At 45.3% G+C, this 12,573-nt stretch overlaps 1 protein-coding gene across 6 annotated transcripts in view; it reads right to left on the minus strand.

The window, feature by feature from the left end:
• Positions 1–12,573, minus strand: part of HNF1B (HNF1 homeobox B) — a 71,773-nt gene that overhangs the window by 20,136 nt on the left and 39,064 nt on the right. For 4 of the 6 annotated variants that reach the window (XM_073315736.1, XM_073315732.1, XM_073315737.1 and 1 more), the window contains exons 5-7: positions 7,828–7,991; positions 3,129–3,261; positions 2,303–2,494 (exon numbers count right to left, since the gene is read on the minus strand). In XM_073315736.1, the coding sequence (XP_073171837.1) occupies positions 2,303–2,494; positions 3,129–3,261; positions 7,828–7,991 (489 nt within the window). Of the gene's footprint in view, positions 1–2,286; positions 2,495–3,128; positions 3,262–7,827; positions 7,992–12,573 lie in introns of all 6 variants that reach the window. The other 2 variants (XM_073315735.1, XM_073315734.1) reach the window with 1 other exon arrangement.

Genomic DNA, 12,573 nt, shown 5'->3' on the forward strand with positions numbered 1-12,573 from the left:
GCTCTTTGTCCAGCTGAAAAGTGTGAAGCAACTTCCCATCCTGTTCTCCTCAGACAGGAAAAAGGTAAAAATAATTCTTAACTCTGGTTGGTTGTTTTGAAGGGCTTGTCAAAAACCGTTCGATAGAAAATTGGTTTTTTTTGCAAAAAAATGTCTGCTTTCTGAAGAAATTTTGGATTTTTTATCAAATAATGGAATTCCCCAAAACTGAAATATTTCAGTTATGAAATGCTGCTGCAGTGCCTCATGAGAAATGTAGTTCATGTTCCTCATGCTTTAATTCTTCTCTATGGCTGGTCTCCCCAGACAAACTTCATATCCCATGGTGCACTACTACCATATAACTGCCATGAGGTACTACCTCCTCTCATCAAGATGAGACAATGATGCATCTTGGGAGATGTAGTCTAACCAGGGACCCTAGTGGAGAGAAGAATGGATGCATGAGGTTCCTGAACTACAACTCCCATGAGGCACCACAGTGGTATTTCACAATCTAACTATTTTAGTTTTTGGACAAAATATTTTGCACAAAATCCAAATTTTCTGTGGAAAACATACATACACCCCACCTCCTTTTCTGACCAGCTTTAGTGTTTCGCAAGATACTCCATCTGCTGCTGCTGTCAAACCTCAGTTCGAGGACCTATGTTATATTCACCAACTGGCTGGCCAAGAAGAATTGGAAGAGTCTTCCCCTCACAGTCTCTGCTACTCCTCAGTTGGCCAAAGGCTTATTCTTTAGTTAAATGAGGCCCCTGGCTGCCTGGAAAAACTAAAAGCCAGGTATAAAGGCCATGTATTCCATTTGGCAAAACACCTTGTTAGTCACAAGGACCAGGCCAGCCTGCTTACTGCCTTTTTATCACCAAGGCAAGGATGTTTTAAAAAATTTGTTCTTAAGCCTGAGAATATGCTACAGGTAAACTACACCTGAAAATGCAATAAACATAACGGGAGCATACACTAGTTTACAATTAGACTGGGGTCTTGGAAAATAGTAAAATTGCAATTCACTTATATTATGCAATTAGGCATCTCAACCGCATTGTACATTTAAGCATCTTGCAGAACATGATTCCCCAATAATTTGGGGAAGGAAACCCTGGACACAAAAGATTTCTTACTCTAATCTAGGTCATAAAGTTGTTGTTTTTTTTAAATGATCATGAGAGTGTAAATGTATTGGACACAATCTGAAAATTTTTGTTCATAGAACTATAATATGAGAAAAACTCAACTAAAAAAACATCAACAGACATAAAAACAAAGGCATCATTTGAAGAACATACAGGTAGTTCATCCTCCCCCACATACCGATGTTCTAACTTCCTCCCCGAAGTGCAAAGACCATAAGAAGTAAAAGGAAATGGTTGGGATTGTCAAGGAGACTAAGGGAGTTAGGCACCTAAATCTTATGGATTTTTACTGACTCTCTTTGAAAGCCCATGCCAATAAATACAGCCATATGGAAAAAGTTATCATCTGTCGCCTGCCCAAATGTCCACAGAGCTAAACCTGTTTATTTTTCAACACCTGCCTGGCCCCCTAACTCCAATAATCATGTTGAGTGTACCTTAAAAGGGTGGTCCTATCAATTGCAGTTAGAGAAGAACTCAAAATTTCCTTGGATAGCACACTACAGGCAAGCACAGGCGCTATGGGGACACAAACAGAAGATCCTCAAACAAATTCTGCTCTGGTGTAAATCCAGAATAACTCCGCTGACATTATTCTGAATTTATGCCCGTGAACGAGAGCAGAATTTGGCTCCTGGATTTGCAGACTGGGGATGAGGAATAAGTTTATGCAGAGGGAAGGTGCACTCTGTATTCTAAAAGAGGAGCAAATACATGTACTATGGAAGGGTGAGACGGGAGGGATGTAACAATAGGGAGTGGACAGCATTAATTGCCCTGTGTTGGTTCCCTCTGATGAAAACTGAGTAATTTCCTCTTTGGGTTCTCACATAGTCCTGAAAGGTGAAGTTCTGGTGTTTTCATTCCCCTGTGCTCTCTGGGATTAAAAATTCTTCCATAGTGCAGCCTTTTTATCTGACTGTTTTAGGGCTGGAGAGTCTGAGATTCCCCCCTGAATCATTCTACTTTGGAAAGGGAATGTCCTAACACCTGCAGGAGAAGATGACCCCAGTCATGAGTTCGAACCAACGAACTGGAGGGGTGGAGAGGGCAGGGAGGGGAGAAAGCAAAGTTAATTCAAAATGTATTTATGACAATTGGCAGTTATAATGCAGCTAAATCCTTCCCTTCAGGCCTCAACAAATACCTGACAAGATCCTTACTGTGTGAATTCTGCAGCTGCGTCACTGTGGCCATAAAAGGCTGCTGTGTCATATGGCTGGGCGACTGCTGCATGAGTGGCTGTTGATGAGGACTGTGTAGCTGCTGGGAAAACTGGACGGGTTGTAAAGCTGCCAGACTTCCGGCAACACTGTTGATAACAGGGACGCTCTGTGCCTGGGAAGTATTTAGACCTATGAGAACAGAAGAGAACGAAACAACATGTCAAGATTTCAGTGCAGGTGGAATCAGAAACAGAGACAGCTGCTGCAGTGGAATAAAAATTGAGATGAATGTTATCTTCGTACATTGGAGATACCCACTAGGGTTGTGCTGTATGCTGTCTGCTTCTCTCTGCAGTACAGCAGGGTGTGCAGTAAACCCTAGTAAAGGAAAATCAAAGGGTTTTATCCCCCTCTCAAATACATCTGTTTTCACAGCTTTCAATGGAGTTCCTCATAGTTTATGCCTAGAGCAGCTGGTCAGATCAGGTCTTGAACACACTGGGTGAAATCCTGGACCCACTGAATTTGATGGCAAAACTCCCATTGTCTTCCACAGGGCCAGGATTTCACTCATGACACAGAGCCACTGCTTCCCTTCCCCTCTGAACTTGGTGGCGAAACACCATAGCATGCGGCAACACCACAAAGTGCACCAGTGCTGGAATGAAGAACATTACTGTACCCGACTGGAACCACAGAGGAGGGGGGATTCAGAGCTGCAGAACGGAAGTTACTCACATACTGCTTCTAAACATACCAGCCAAGGGGATAAAAGCCCCATCAACAGGAGTGTACTGAAACTAGAGAGTGGCGAGGCACTTACTTTGCGCGATTGCCATGACGCCGGAGAGCGGTGTCATGATGAGGTTCTGGGACTGTTGTGGGTTGTGATGGGGCAAGCTGTGGATATTGGTCAGGGTACTTACAGGGGGCAGCCCACCTCCCGAAACAGAGATCTGTCAAGAAACCAAAAGGGACAACAGACGTCAGAGGTGCAATGGACAGGAGCTGGGTGACCAAACAGCTCCTAGACAAACAAAAGTGACTTTGGCTAGGGCCAGCCATACAGAAATGACTCCCTTCATGCATGATGAGGCCGTTTCACAGAAAAGACAAGCAAAATCATCTCATGGAAAGTGATCCAGTCAGTCGGGGGGGACTCCACAGTTTACATCAGTTGGAAGCTCTCTGGGACAGGAACTCTCTTTTTGTTCTATGTTTGTACAGTGCCTAGCACGATGAGGTCCTGATCCATGACTGGGGCTCGTAGGTGCTACTGCAGCACAAATAGTTAAATAAACCACAACAGCAACAGAGAGAGGCATTTCAGGAAACCTGCTTCCACTGCTCCCATCAGTCTACCAGATCCTAAATTTTGGATCCTCAAGTCACACTGCAAAAACTCATCTTTTTGCCCAGGCCTTTTCTGAGTAAACAGCAATGTCGCCAATTCTTGAGAGTTCATTGCAATTTTCTTGGTATTTAGTGTTTTATTCTTAAAGCCTCAGATCCTGGAGTCATGTGATTATGGGAGAGTCAGAGGTTTCATTAAAAAAAAAATAAAATAAAGCACAAAAAACCCAATAACTTTCTAGCTCTCTGGTTACAAAGGAAAGGTGAAAAATTTGAATAATAAAGGTTAAAAATACAGAAGGCAAAGAACAGACCCCACATGTATTATTTTTAAAAATTTCATGAACTTTTAAGCCAGTTTCATCATTTTAGGGGGCTAGACTCATGATTTTTGAACTGCTGCAGCTGGCAATACTGAAACAGGCTATATGGTGGAGGAATGCTAGTTAAGTGACTCTGGTTAGGTTTAGGATCCAGTTCAGCAAGGGACTTAAGTAAATGCCCAACTTTAAGTGTGTGACTTGTCTCATGGACTTCAAGGGGACTGCTCATGTGCTCAAAGTTACGACACATGCTTATGTGAATGTCTTGCTGAATCGAGGTCTTGATGTTTCAGACAGCAACCCAACTGCTTATACATGGGTGCCTGAAATGAGGTTGTTTAGGCCTGGTCTGGAGGGGAGATATGTCCCACTTACAGCCATCACTATAACTGCACTATTGCAAACCCTGGTGCAGACAAGGCCAACTGCTTGACATCACAATAAGCTTTCCCAGTGCATATTGTGGCTTTCCTTGTCTGCAATGGTGAGGGTTTGCACCAGTGGCTGAAATTGGGGTCCCTGATGCAGGCAAGGATTCAGGTACCTAAACAAAACCAGTCTGATTATCAGAAGTGCTGAACATCCACAAATTCCACTGATGATGATGGGAGTCGCAGGTGCTCATCCCTTTGAAAAATCAGTCCACTTTTATTTAGATACCTCAGTATGGATTTAGGAGACACTTCGGGGTCCCCGGTGTGAAATTTTTGGCCTCAGTTTACGAGTGTATCTTGCACATGTGAGCTTGAGATGGGCCTACCTTTAATTGAAACAAATATATCAGTGGATTTCAGAACATGAGAATGAGTCAGATTTTCTTATCCGATATTTTCCCTCTTCAAAAAGTTCCTCAAGGCCAGCTTACACCACAGCAGGTGTGCAAGTCAAACAATCAGTCACAAAACCATGGAAGTCTCTTGCAGTTTGGGCTAATTTCAAACTTGAGATTAGGACCAAAAACTTGAACCAAAAGAAACCGCTAGAGATCACGTGACCAAGAAAGTATTCAAACCACATCATTAAAACAACCTTCCACTGTCATAAAACAATGACAAGCCCAAACTCCTTATAGGTTCAATAGCATGTGCCTCAAACAACAACATTATTTTAAGCCGCAATGACTTCCTTGGCTGTTGTTAATTTGATATGAGATATTAGAGAAACATGTTTACACACTGGAAACGACAGCCCACAGCATATTTGTGTTAAATAACTTGCAAGCACTAGCTAGCTCTGTGGAGGAGATCAGACATAAACTAGATAACAGCTCCATACGAATGGAGGACCATAAATGTTGTTGATAGTGCTGTACATCCTACACTTAAAGGGGCTGGTTGAGCACTGTGTCAAGCTGGGTAAAAGCTTTTACTGCTGTGCATGTTTCTGTGATGGTTAAAATTGGTTCCATTTCTGCTGTAACTTGTTCAATTTCAAACAAGCACCGGCGTGCTTTTTCCCATGCTGCCCCTCACACTTGGGAGGAGCTGCCTGTAAACATCTGCAAAACGACCTCATTGTCCTCCTCCAAATCCTTCCAGAAAGCTCTCCTTGGCTGTGATGGGCTACAGAAACCTTGTTAACAGTTAGGCAGCTAGAGTGCAGAGACCACTGGCTATCATCATGCTGACCAATCTCATCTAATTGTGCTTCCTCCATCTGTCTGTCTGTCTATGCACCTGCGGTCTCTTGCATAGGCGCTGACTCTGTGGGTGCTCCGGGGCTGGAGCACCCATGGGGAAAAATTGGTGCCCCTGCCCCACCCCAGCTCACCTATGCCTCTGCCTTCTCCCCTGAGCCCGCCACTGAGTCCTGCTTCTCCCCCAGGCTCCCAGCACTTGCGCCGCAAAACAGCCATTTTGCAACAGCAAGTGTTGGGAGGGCGGGGGGAGAGGAGGGTGAACACGGCATGCTCGGGGAGGAGGCGGGGCTGGGATTTGGGGAGGGGTCCAATAGGGGCATGGAGGGGGCGGAGTTGGGGTGGGGACTTTGGGGAAGGAGTTGGAATGGGGACGGGGCAGGGCCGGTGGGGGGGGCAAGCACCCACCAGCGCCGGAAAAAGTCGGCGCCTGTGGTTTCTTGTCTTATACGGAGACTGTAAACTCTTTGGGGGCACGGACAGTCTTTATTCTGTTTGTACAGCGCCTATCACCACGTAGTTCCTCTCTGTGACTGGGGTTCCTAGCTGTTACTGCAATACAATAAAATAAATAAGGTGTTTGGGCTACTACTTCAGAATACTCTCCTGAGTTTTAAAAGGAAAGGCTCACAATGCCTTATCAGTCATTTTATCCATTGATTTTTAATGCCTGATGTGTCATCTATTCTTCTGGATTATTTTTTATTATTATTCGTGATCTGCTTAGAAATGCATCTCCCAAATTTTTGGGGCATGTGAAATCTGAACATAGGGGGTCATTTGAAAAATCCAGATCTCTCTTTGCAGTGAGAGTCAAACCTAACATTCGGATTCAAAGGCTTCACTGTAGGAAGTTGTTAGGAATCTGGATTCAAATTCTGTAGCTTGGGCCCACTGATATTTATTACCATTGCCCCATACCTTTTTTCAAGGCTCTCATTAGGGAAGTACTTGAAGCCAGTTCCCATTGTCCTAATCTATATTATGACCAGGACTCATTTATATTTCAAAAGCCTGCGTGTGGGCCACCATCTTGTCTCTCTCACCAACAGAAGCTAGTTCAATAAGAGAGATTACCTCACCCATCTTGTCTCTCGAATACCATGGGACCAAGACAACACTGCAGGTCACCATCTAATTAATACATTGGGGAGTTGAATGGGGACCTCCAGAGTTAAATGCATAAGCTGCTACAGCTTGAACTACAGAGCCTTGTTTACTGGGTCTGTAATTAGAGCTTGGCATTTTCAAAATGTTAAAAATAAAATTGGGTCAGACCAAAGCCAGAGGTTTTTTTGAAATTTTTTGGGAAATTGAAGTTGAAAAACATTTTCATTTTGGGTCAATTGAAACATTTTGTTTAGCTATCCACCGTTCCGAATTGTTTTTGAATGTCTTAAAAAAAGAGAGATGATTCTGATATAAAAAAGGCCCTTTCAAACTGAAAAAAGGAAAAACATTTCAATTTTTTAAAAATTTTCAGACAATTAGGTGAAATCGACATGAATTGGCAAAATGTTTTGGTGTCACCAAATCTGTATTTTTTGCCCCCCCAACCCCCTGGAAAAAATGAAGAAAAAAATGAAAAAGAAAAAGCTTTGGCCAAAACTATTCCGCTCAGCTTGAGCGGTAACAGATTCCCATCCTCTGTGAACCAGGTGCGGAGGAGGACCAGTAACACACATCGAGCAGCAGGTTACGAGTGTAGGTGTTACCCGGGATGCGTCTGTGTGTGTGTGTCCGTGTGTGTGTGTTGGGGTCAGAGAGGGGAAGGGGCTTGCTTGTAAAGGAACTGCTTCCCTGGTGAAACTTAGAACTTTGGAGGGCTTAAGGAGAAAAAAAAAATGAATGAGCATTTTATCAACACGAATGTCAGCGTCAGCAAAAAACAAACAGTGATCCACCCTCTGTGCTACTTTACAAGGCATTCAATCAATAAAATGAGAACGGTCCTGTGTCAGGTTTATTGGCTGGGTTCAGAACGTACACCACTACCTGGCGGGGAAAGCTCTGGTCCAAGCGCTGCCTTTGACTCATGGCAGCTGGGATTTATTTTACCCCGCCCCCCAGCCCTACAATGCTTCATTGTTTAACGTGGGCCTTGTGTGAAACTTTAAAAAAAAAAAGAAAAAAAAAAGTCTTGTTTGTTTTGCCTGCTGGGCCCTCTTATCTTATCAGCTTTGGAACTACAATAGGCCAGGTGTACTCACCATTTTACCATCAGGTGAGAGTAAATTGTGGCCCGGGTCCAACCCTGCTGGAGAAACCTGCTGTAGGACGGACTGGCTGGTGGTCACCATGGCGTTGTTGCCGTGGTGACTGATTGTCGAAGAGGAAGTGACCTCATTGTTCCCCTGCTGGCTGTATCGGACTCCTGCAAAAACAAGGCCAAGTGCAGTGTATTAACAACCCCCATCAGCCAGACAGTCATAAATAGGGTTGCCAACTGTTTAATTGCACAAACCGAAAAACCCTTGCCCCGCCCCTTCTTGGAGGCCCTGCCCCTTCTCGGAGGCCCCCCCCCCCACTCATTTCATCCCTCCTCCCTCCATCGCTCTCTCTCCCCCACTCTCACTCACTTTCACTGGGCTGGGCTGGAGCTGAGGGGGTTCAGAGTGTGGGAGGGGGGCTCCAGGCTGAGCCTGGGGCAGGGGGTTGGGATGCACAAGGGCTGTGGGGTACAGGCTCTGGGAGGGAGTTTGAGTGCAGGAGGGAGCTGAGGGAGGGAGTTGGGGGGCAGGAGGGAGTGCAGTCTCCAAGCAGGTGGTGCTTACCCCGGGTGACTCCCGGGAAAGACCAGCATGTCAGCACCTACGCCCAGGGACAGCCAGGTGGCTCTGCGTGCTGCCCCTGCCTGCAGGCACCGCCCCTGCAGCTCTCATTGGCCGCAGTTCCCAGCCAATGGGAGCTGCAGAGTCGGCACTCAGGGCGGGAGCAGCGTGCAGAGCCCCCGTGGACATCCCTGCATCTAGGAGCCAGAGGGATATGCTGGTCGCTTCTGGGAACCATGCGGAGCCAGGGCAGGTAGGGAGCCTGCCTTAGCCTCTCTGCACTGCTGACCAAACTTTTAGCAACCTATTAAAATCTCCCAGATTGGTTTCAGTAGCCACCGGGAGATTGATTCCGATTCTGGGAGACTCCCAGCCAATCCGGGAGGGTTGGCAACTCTAGTCATAAAGCATTTTCAGTATATACGACAGGTTAAAACAGCAGCAAACAACAAGTCAGCATGAGATGGTGACATTTCTGGGGAGAAAAAAGGACATTTTTCATGGCTTTTATTTAAAATAAACAATAACAATAATAATAAAAGACACCAGGGATAAAACTCTTCTGATACCGCATAGACAGAGACATCTGTACATCCGTTACCAAGGCAGCCACGATAGTTCATGATCTTGTTGCTCTGTGCCTTTGTTACTAGTCTTACATGTGTGCTTGCAAAAACACCAGGCCTCATTACTGGTGTTGTTTTCTTACAAGGAACACACGAGATGGGCTCAACCGGGACCTCGATTCCTAACACTCCAAAAACTCATGAGATAGAGCTCTTCAGAGCCAGAGATTTGCTTTGGGCCTGTTTTTAATCTTCTACGCTGATTGAGAACAGTAGAACTCCTATCCCTGCACCACAAGAGATGAGAAAAATTGTATATGAACCCACAATGTTTGGGCAGGTGGAAAGTTGGGGGTAAGTTTTGGGTTTGCTTCATCTCTCTAATCACTGACGACAAAAGCAGTGAGAACAAGACATTGGGCAAAGGGCTTGAAATCTTTTGCGCCTTAGCTCTGCTCAGTTGTGTCTTCTGTATCACTTAGAATCCGGGTCTCAGAGTGGTTTTGATTTGTTTTGCACTTACTTTCTCAGACCTGGTTTGAATCAATTTAGTTTGCTTTGCATTTGCTTTTAAATCTCTCGTTTTGATGGCACAGATGTAGGAATTCTGAAGTAACGGCAGGAGTGTTCGGGCTGCTCAATCACATGCAGTTATCCATAATGCTCTTCCTTCTAGCAAAGAGTTATTTCATGACCATGTTAAAAAGAGTCCAAGCAAATCGGTGATGCACGGAATCCAGTGCTAGGTGCTTTGCTAGCCAGAATTGGGGAATATTTCTCCCCTCTCTTCCAGAATTCAGGTTAGGGCAAAGTTTCCAAGGTGCCCTCAGCCAGGTCTCAATAATTGCACCTGCAATTTGGTTTTCATGATTATTTACTTGTGTAAATCAGACAGTTGGATGTCTTGCCACCCACAATTTGTGCATGCAAGTGCGATTCCTATGTGCAAATGCAGCATTTTGCATGCAAAAAAGCCAGCAACCAAAACTCAGAAGGCAACTGTAAACCACGTTGGTTTAAAATATGTTGCCCTTGTTGCATTGGGATTTGCTTTTACACCACTTGTTCTTTTAGACAGGTTACCCACTACTCTGCAGTCACGCCATCTATTGCATTGGACCAGTGACAGGCAGAACGAGAGTGCTCAGAATATGCACAGCACTGTTTAAGCCTGTCTAATTGCACTTTATGCAACATGTATTTGTTGCTGGGCTGAGAGGCGTTTCAGGGCTGTAAAACCCTTGATGGAGAGCTTTTGTGCAAGAGCCACCTTTCCACAGATGTTTACAACCCCCCCTCCCCCCGAAACAGTAAAAGCTAGAAAGCCAACAAGAGAGAAAGTACACAATGTGTGCTGACAAGCTGGCATGCATCCAGGAGTCAAAGGCCCAGCGTTTATTTTACTGTCAGTCAAAGTTCTGTCCCAAAATGGGTTGTAAAGACAACCTAAGCGGAGAAGGCCAAAGCTAGTCAAGGACTTGCAGGAAAGCACATGGAAAAACGATGTCACCTCTGATCTAGTCCCAGCTGCTGTTATTTAACTGCAGACTTGACAGCAGGCATGGGGACTCACACAGGAAGAACACCAGCACTCACTTCCCAGATTCCCCTGAACCCAGTACTTATGTCACTAGAAATGTTTTTAATTTTAGTCCTGGTGCAAGATGCCAGACTGGCGCCGTGGTGACTCAAGGCCTCTATTTAACTGCACAATGGAGACTAGCCGAGCAAGATTCACCACCTTGTTCCACCTGCGACCGCCCCTCTCCTTGTGGCTGGGCCATCTCTCTGGGCAAGAGGGCATTTCATGTCAATTCAGTTCTTGGCCTTGCTATCTTGGACCCTGATCCTGAGGTGAGATCTGTGCAGATGTACCCCAGCAACATCCAAGAGCACCACTGGCTTCAATGGGGTCTGCGTGGGTGCAAGGGTCCACCCACTGGGAAGCCAGTTGCAGCGTACCCTTCACCCTGGTATCTGGGCCTCTCTGCTGAGACAACCCAACGTGCCAAAGAGAATTACTTGTGATGATGTTTCTAATGACATGGACACTCTCCCCACTGTAACAGGAAAGGAACCCCTCCCCTCAACTAGGCTACAACTGCAAACAAGGTAACGTACTCAGGAACTTGTAAGTGTTTATGACAACATTTAAAAAATGGGGGACAATCAGGGCCAAAAATTAACTTCAGTGTTCCTGGTAAATATCAGGGTTAATACTGGGGAACAGGAGGACAGAAAAAAGCATCAAATAAGAGAAAAATAAGAGTATTGAAAGTCAAAGCAGTTGAATGTATAGTTTACATATATTAACAGTATGTACACATATGTACCATGCACGCACGTGTATGTATTTCCCACCACATTGCTTTACTTTAGCAGACGGCCTTGCATTTACGCTTTGACTAACTTATTATGACCACATTACCTAATGTTACGTACTGGATTTTCTTACCATAATCAGTATTTTCATGTACTTAAATGGTCTAAAATTTGGGTGAAAACCAGTAAAAACCAAGAGTCTACGCTGCGATCATGACTGCAACTTGAGTTGACATCCCTGAGCTAGCTAGCCTGGGCCCCTGAGCAGCAAAGCCACAGCAACGCATGCTTCAGCATGGGCTAGCCAGCGAGTAATTCCCCAGGGTTCTGGACGGGCCATGCTTAAGCCTGTGCGGTTATGGCTTCATGGCTCCAGTACCCAAGCTAGCAACGTTAAAAGTAGCTCAGGTCCCATGACTGCAGCATAGACATACCCACAGTAATAGCTATAGATACAGCTGCACACTCCTGTCATGTACTGGTTTGGACAGTGAGGTGAGTGAATCTGTGTCCCATGAGATGACTATTCCCCCTCCTCCGGCCTTCAGCTCCTGATTCTCTCAGCTATCAAAAAGTTTTCCTAGCAGCCAAGTGCAGTCTGGTTCTGACTTCCCTTTCAGGCCTTTATGAATCACGTTTCCCCTCCTGACTCAGTCTTGAGACACTTATGAGTAACAGATCGTGTCAGGGAAATAAAAGAATGACAGCTCCAAAGGGAAGAGGACATCTCAGCCCATCAAAGTCTACATGCACCAACAATCCAGTCTGGAATTAGCACAATGCTTCAGTATAAATATATTTAATTTGGCTAAAAAATCCCCTGCATTGATAACCATAGGACCTGTAGTGTGCCATTGGAAGGCATCTACAGCTGATCACAAATAATTAACTGAGGAAACCCACTGGAAACAAAAGCTGCTTTTACGAGGCCACCTTGGCAAATGCAGCATAAAAGCCATTTATTATAAACAGTCAAGCGCTACATACAACAAGCAGGTTTAATACACTCTCTGGGGAGATTGAACTGACTGGTTATGATAGGTACAGGACTGGCAGCCCTGGAGCTTGATTGCCTCTGTCTATTCACAGAACAGATACAGCATGGGCAGCAGAGATGCAATTGCCTCGCCATTGTGCCTCAGCCCTGACGGAGAGGGACACCACCTCAAAAGGGTCTGAAAAGGGTTCAGTCTCCAGGGCCCATTCCATCCTTAACCTCTATGCTGAGACCCCAGTAAGAATGCTAGTTAGCCCCAGCGGAGATGCAGAGTCCTGTCCAGTAAGAAACTGGAGTGAG

The sequence above is a fragment of the Lepidochelys kempii genome, chromosome 17 (genome assembly GCF_965140265.1).
Source record: "Lepidochelys kempii isolate rLepKem1 chromosome 17, rLepKem1.hap2, whole genome shotgun sequence".
In the NCBI taxonomy this organism is placed as follows: Eukaryota; Metazoa; Chordata; order Testudines; family Cheloniidae; genus Lepidochelys; species Lepidochelys kempii.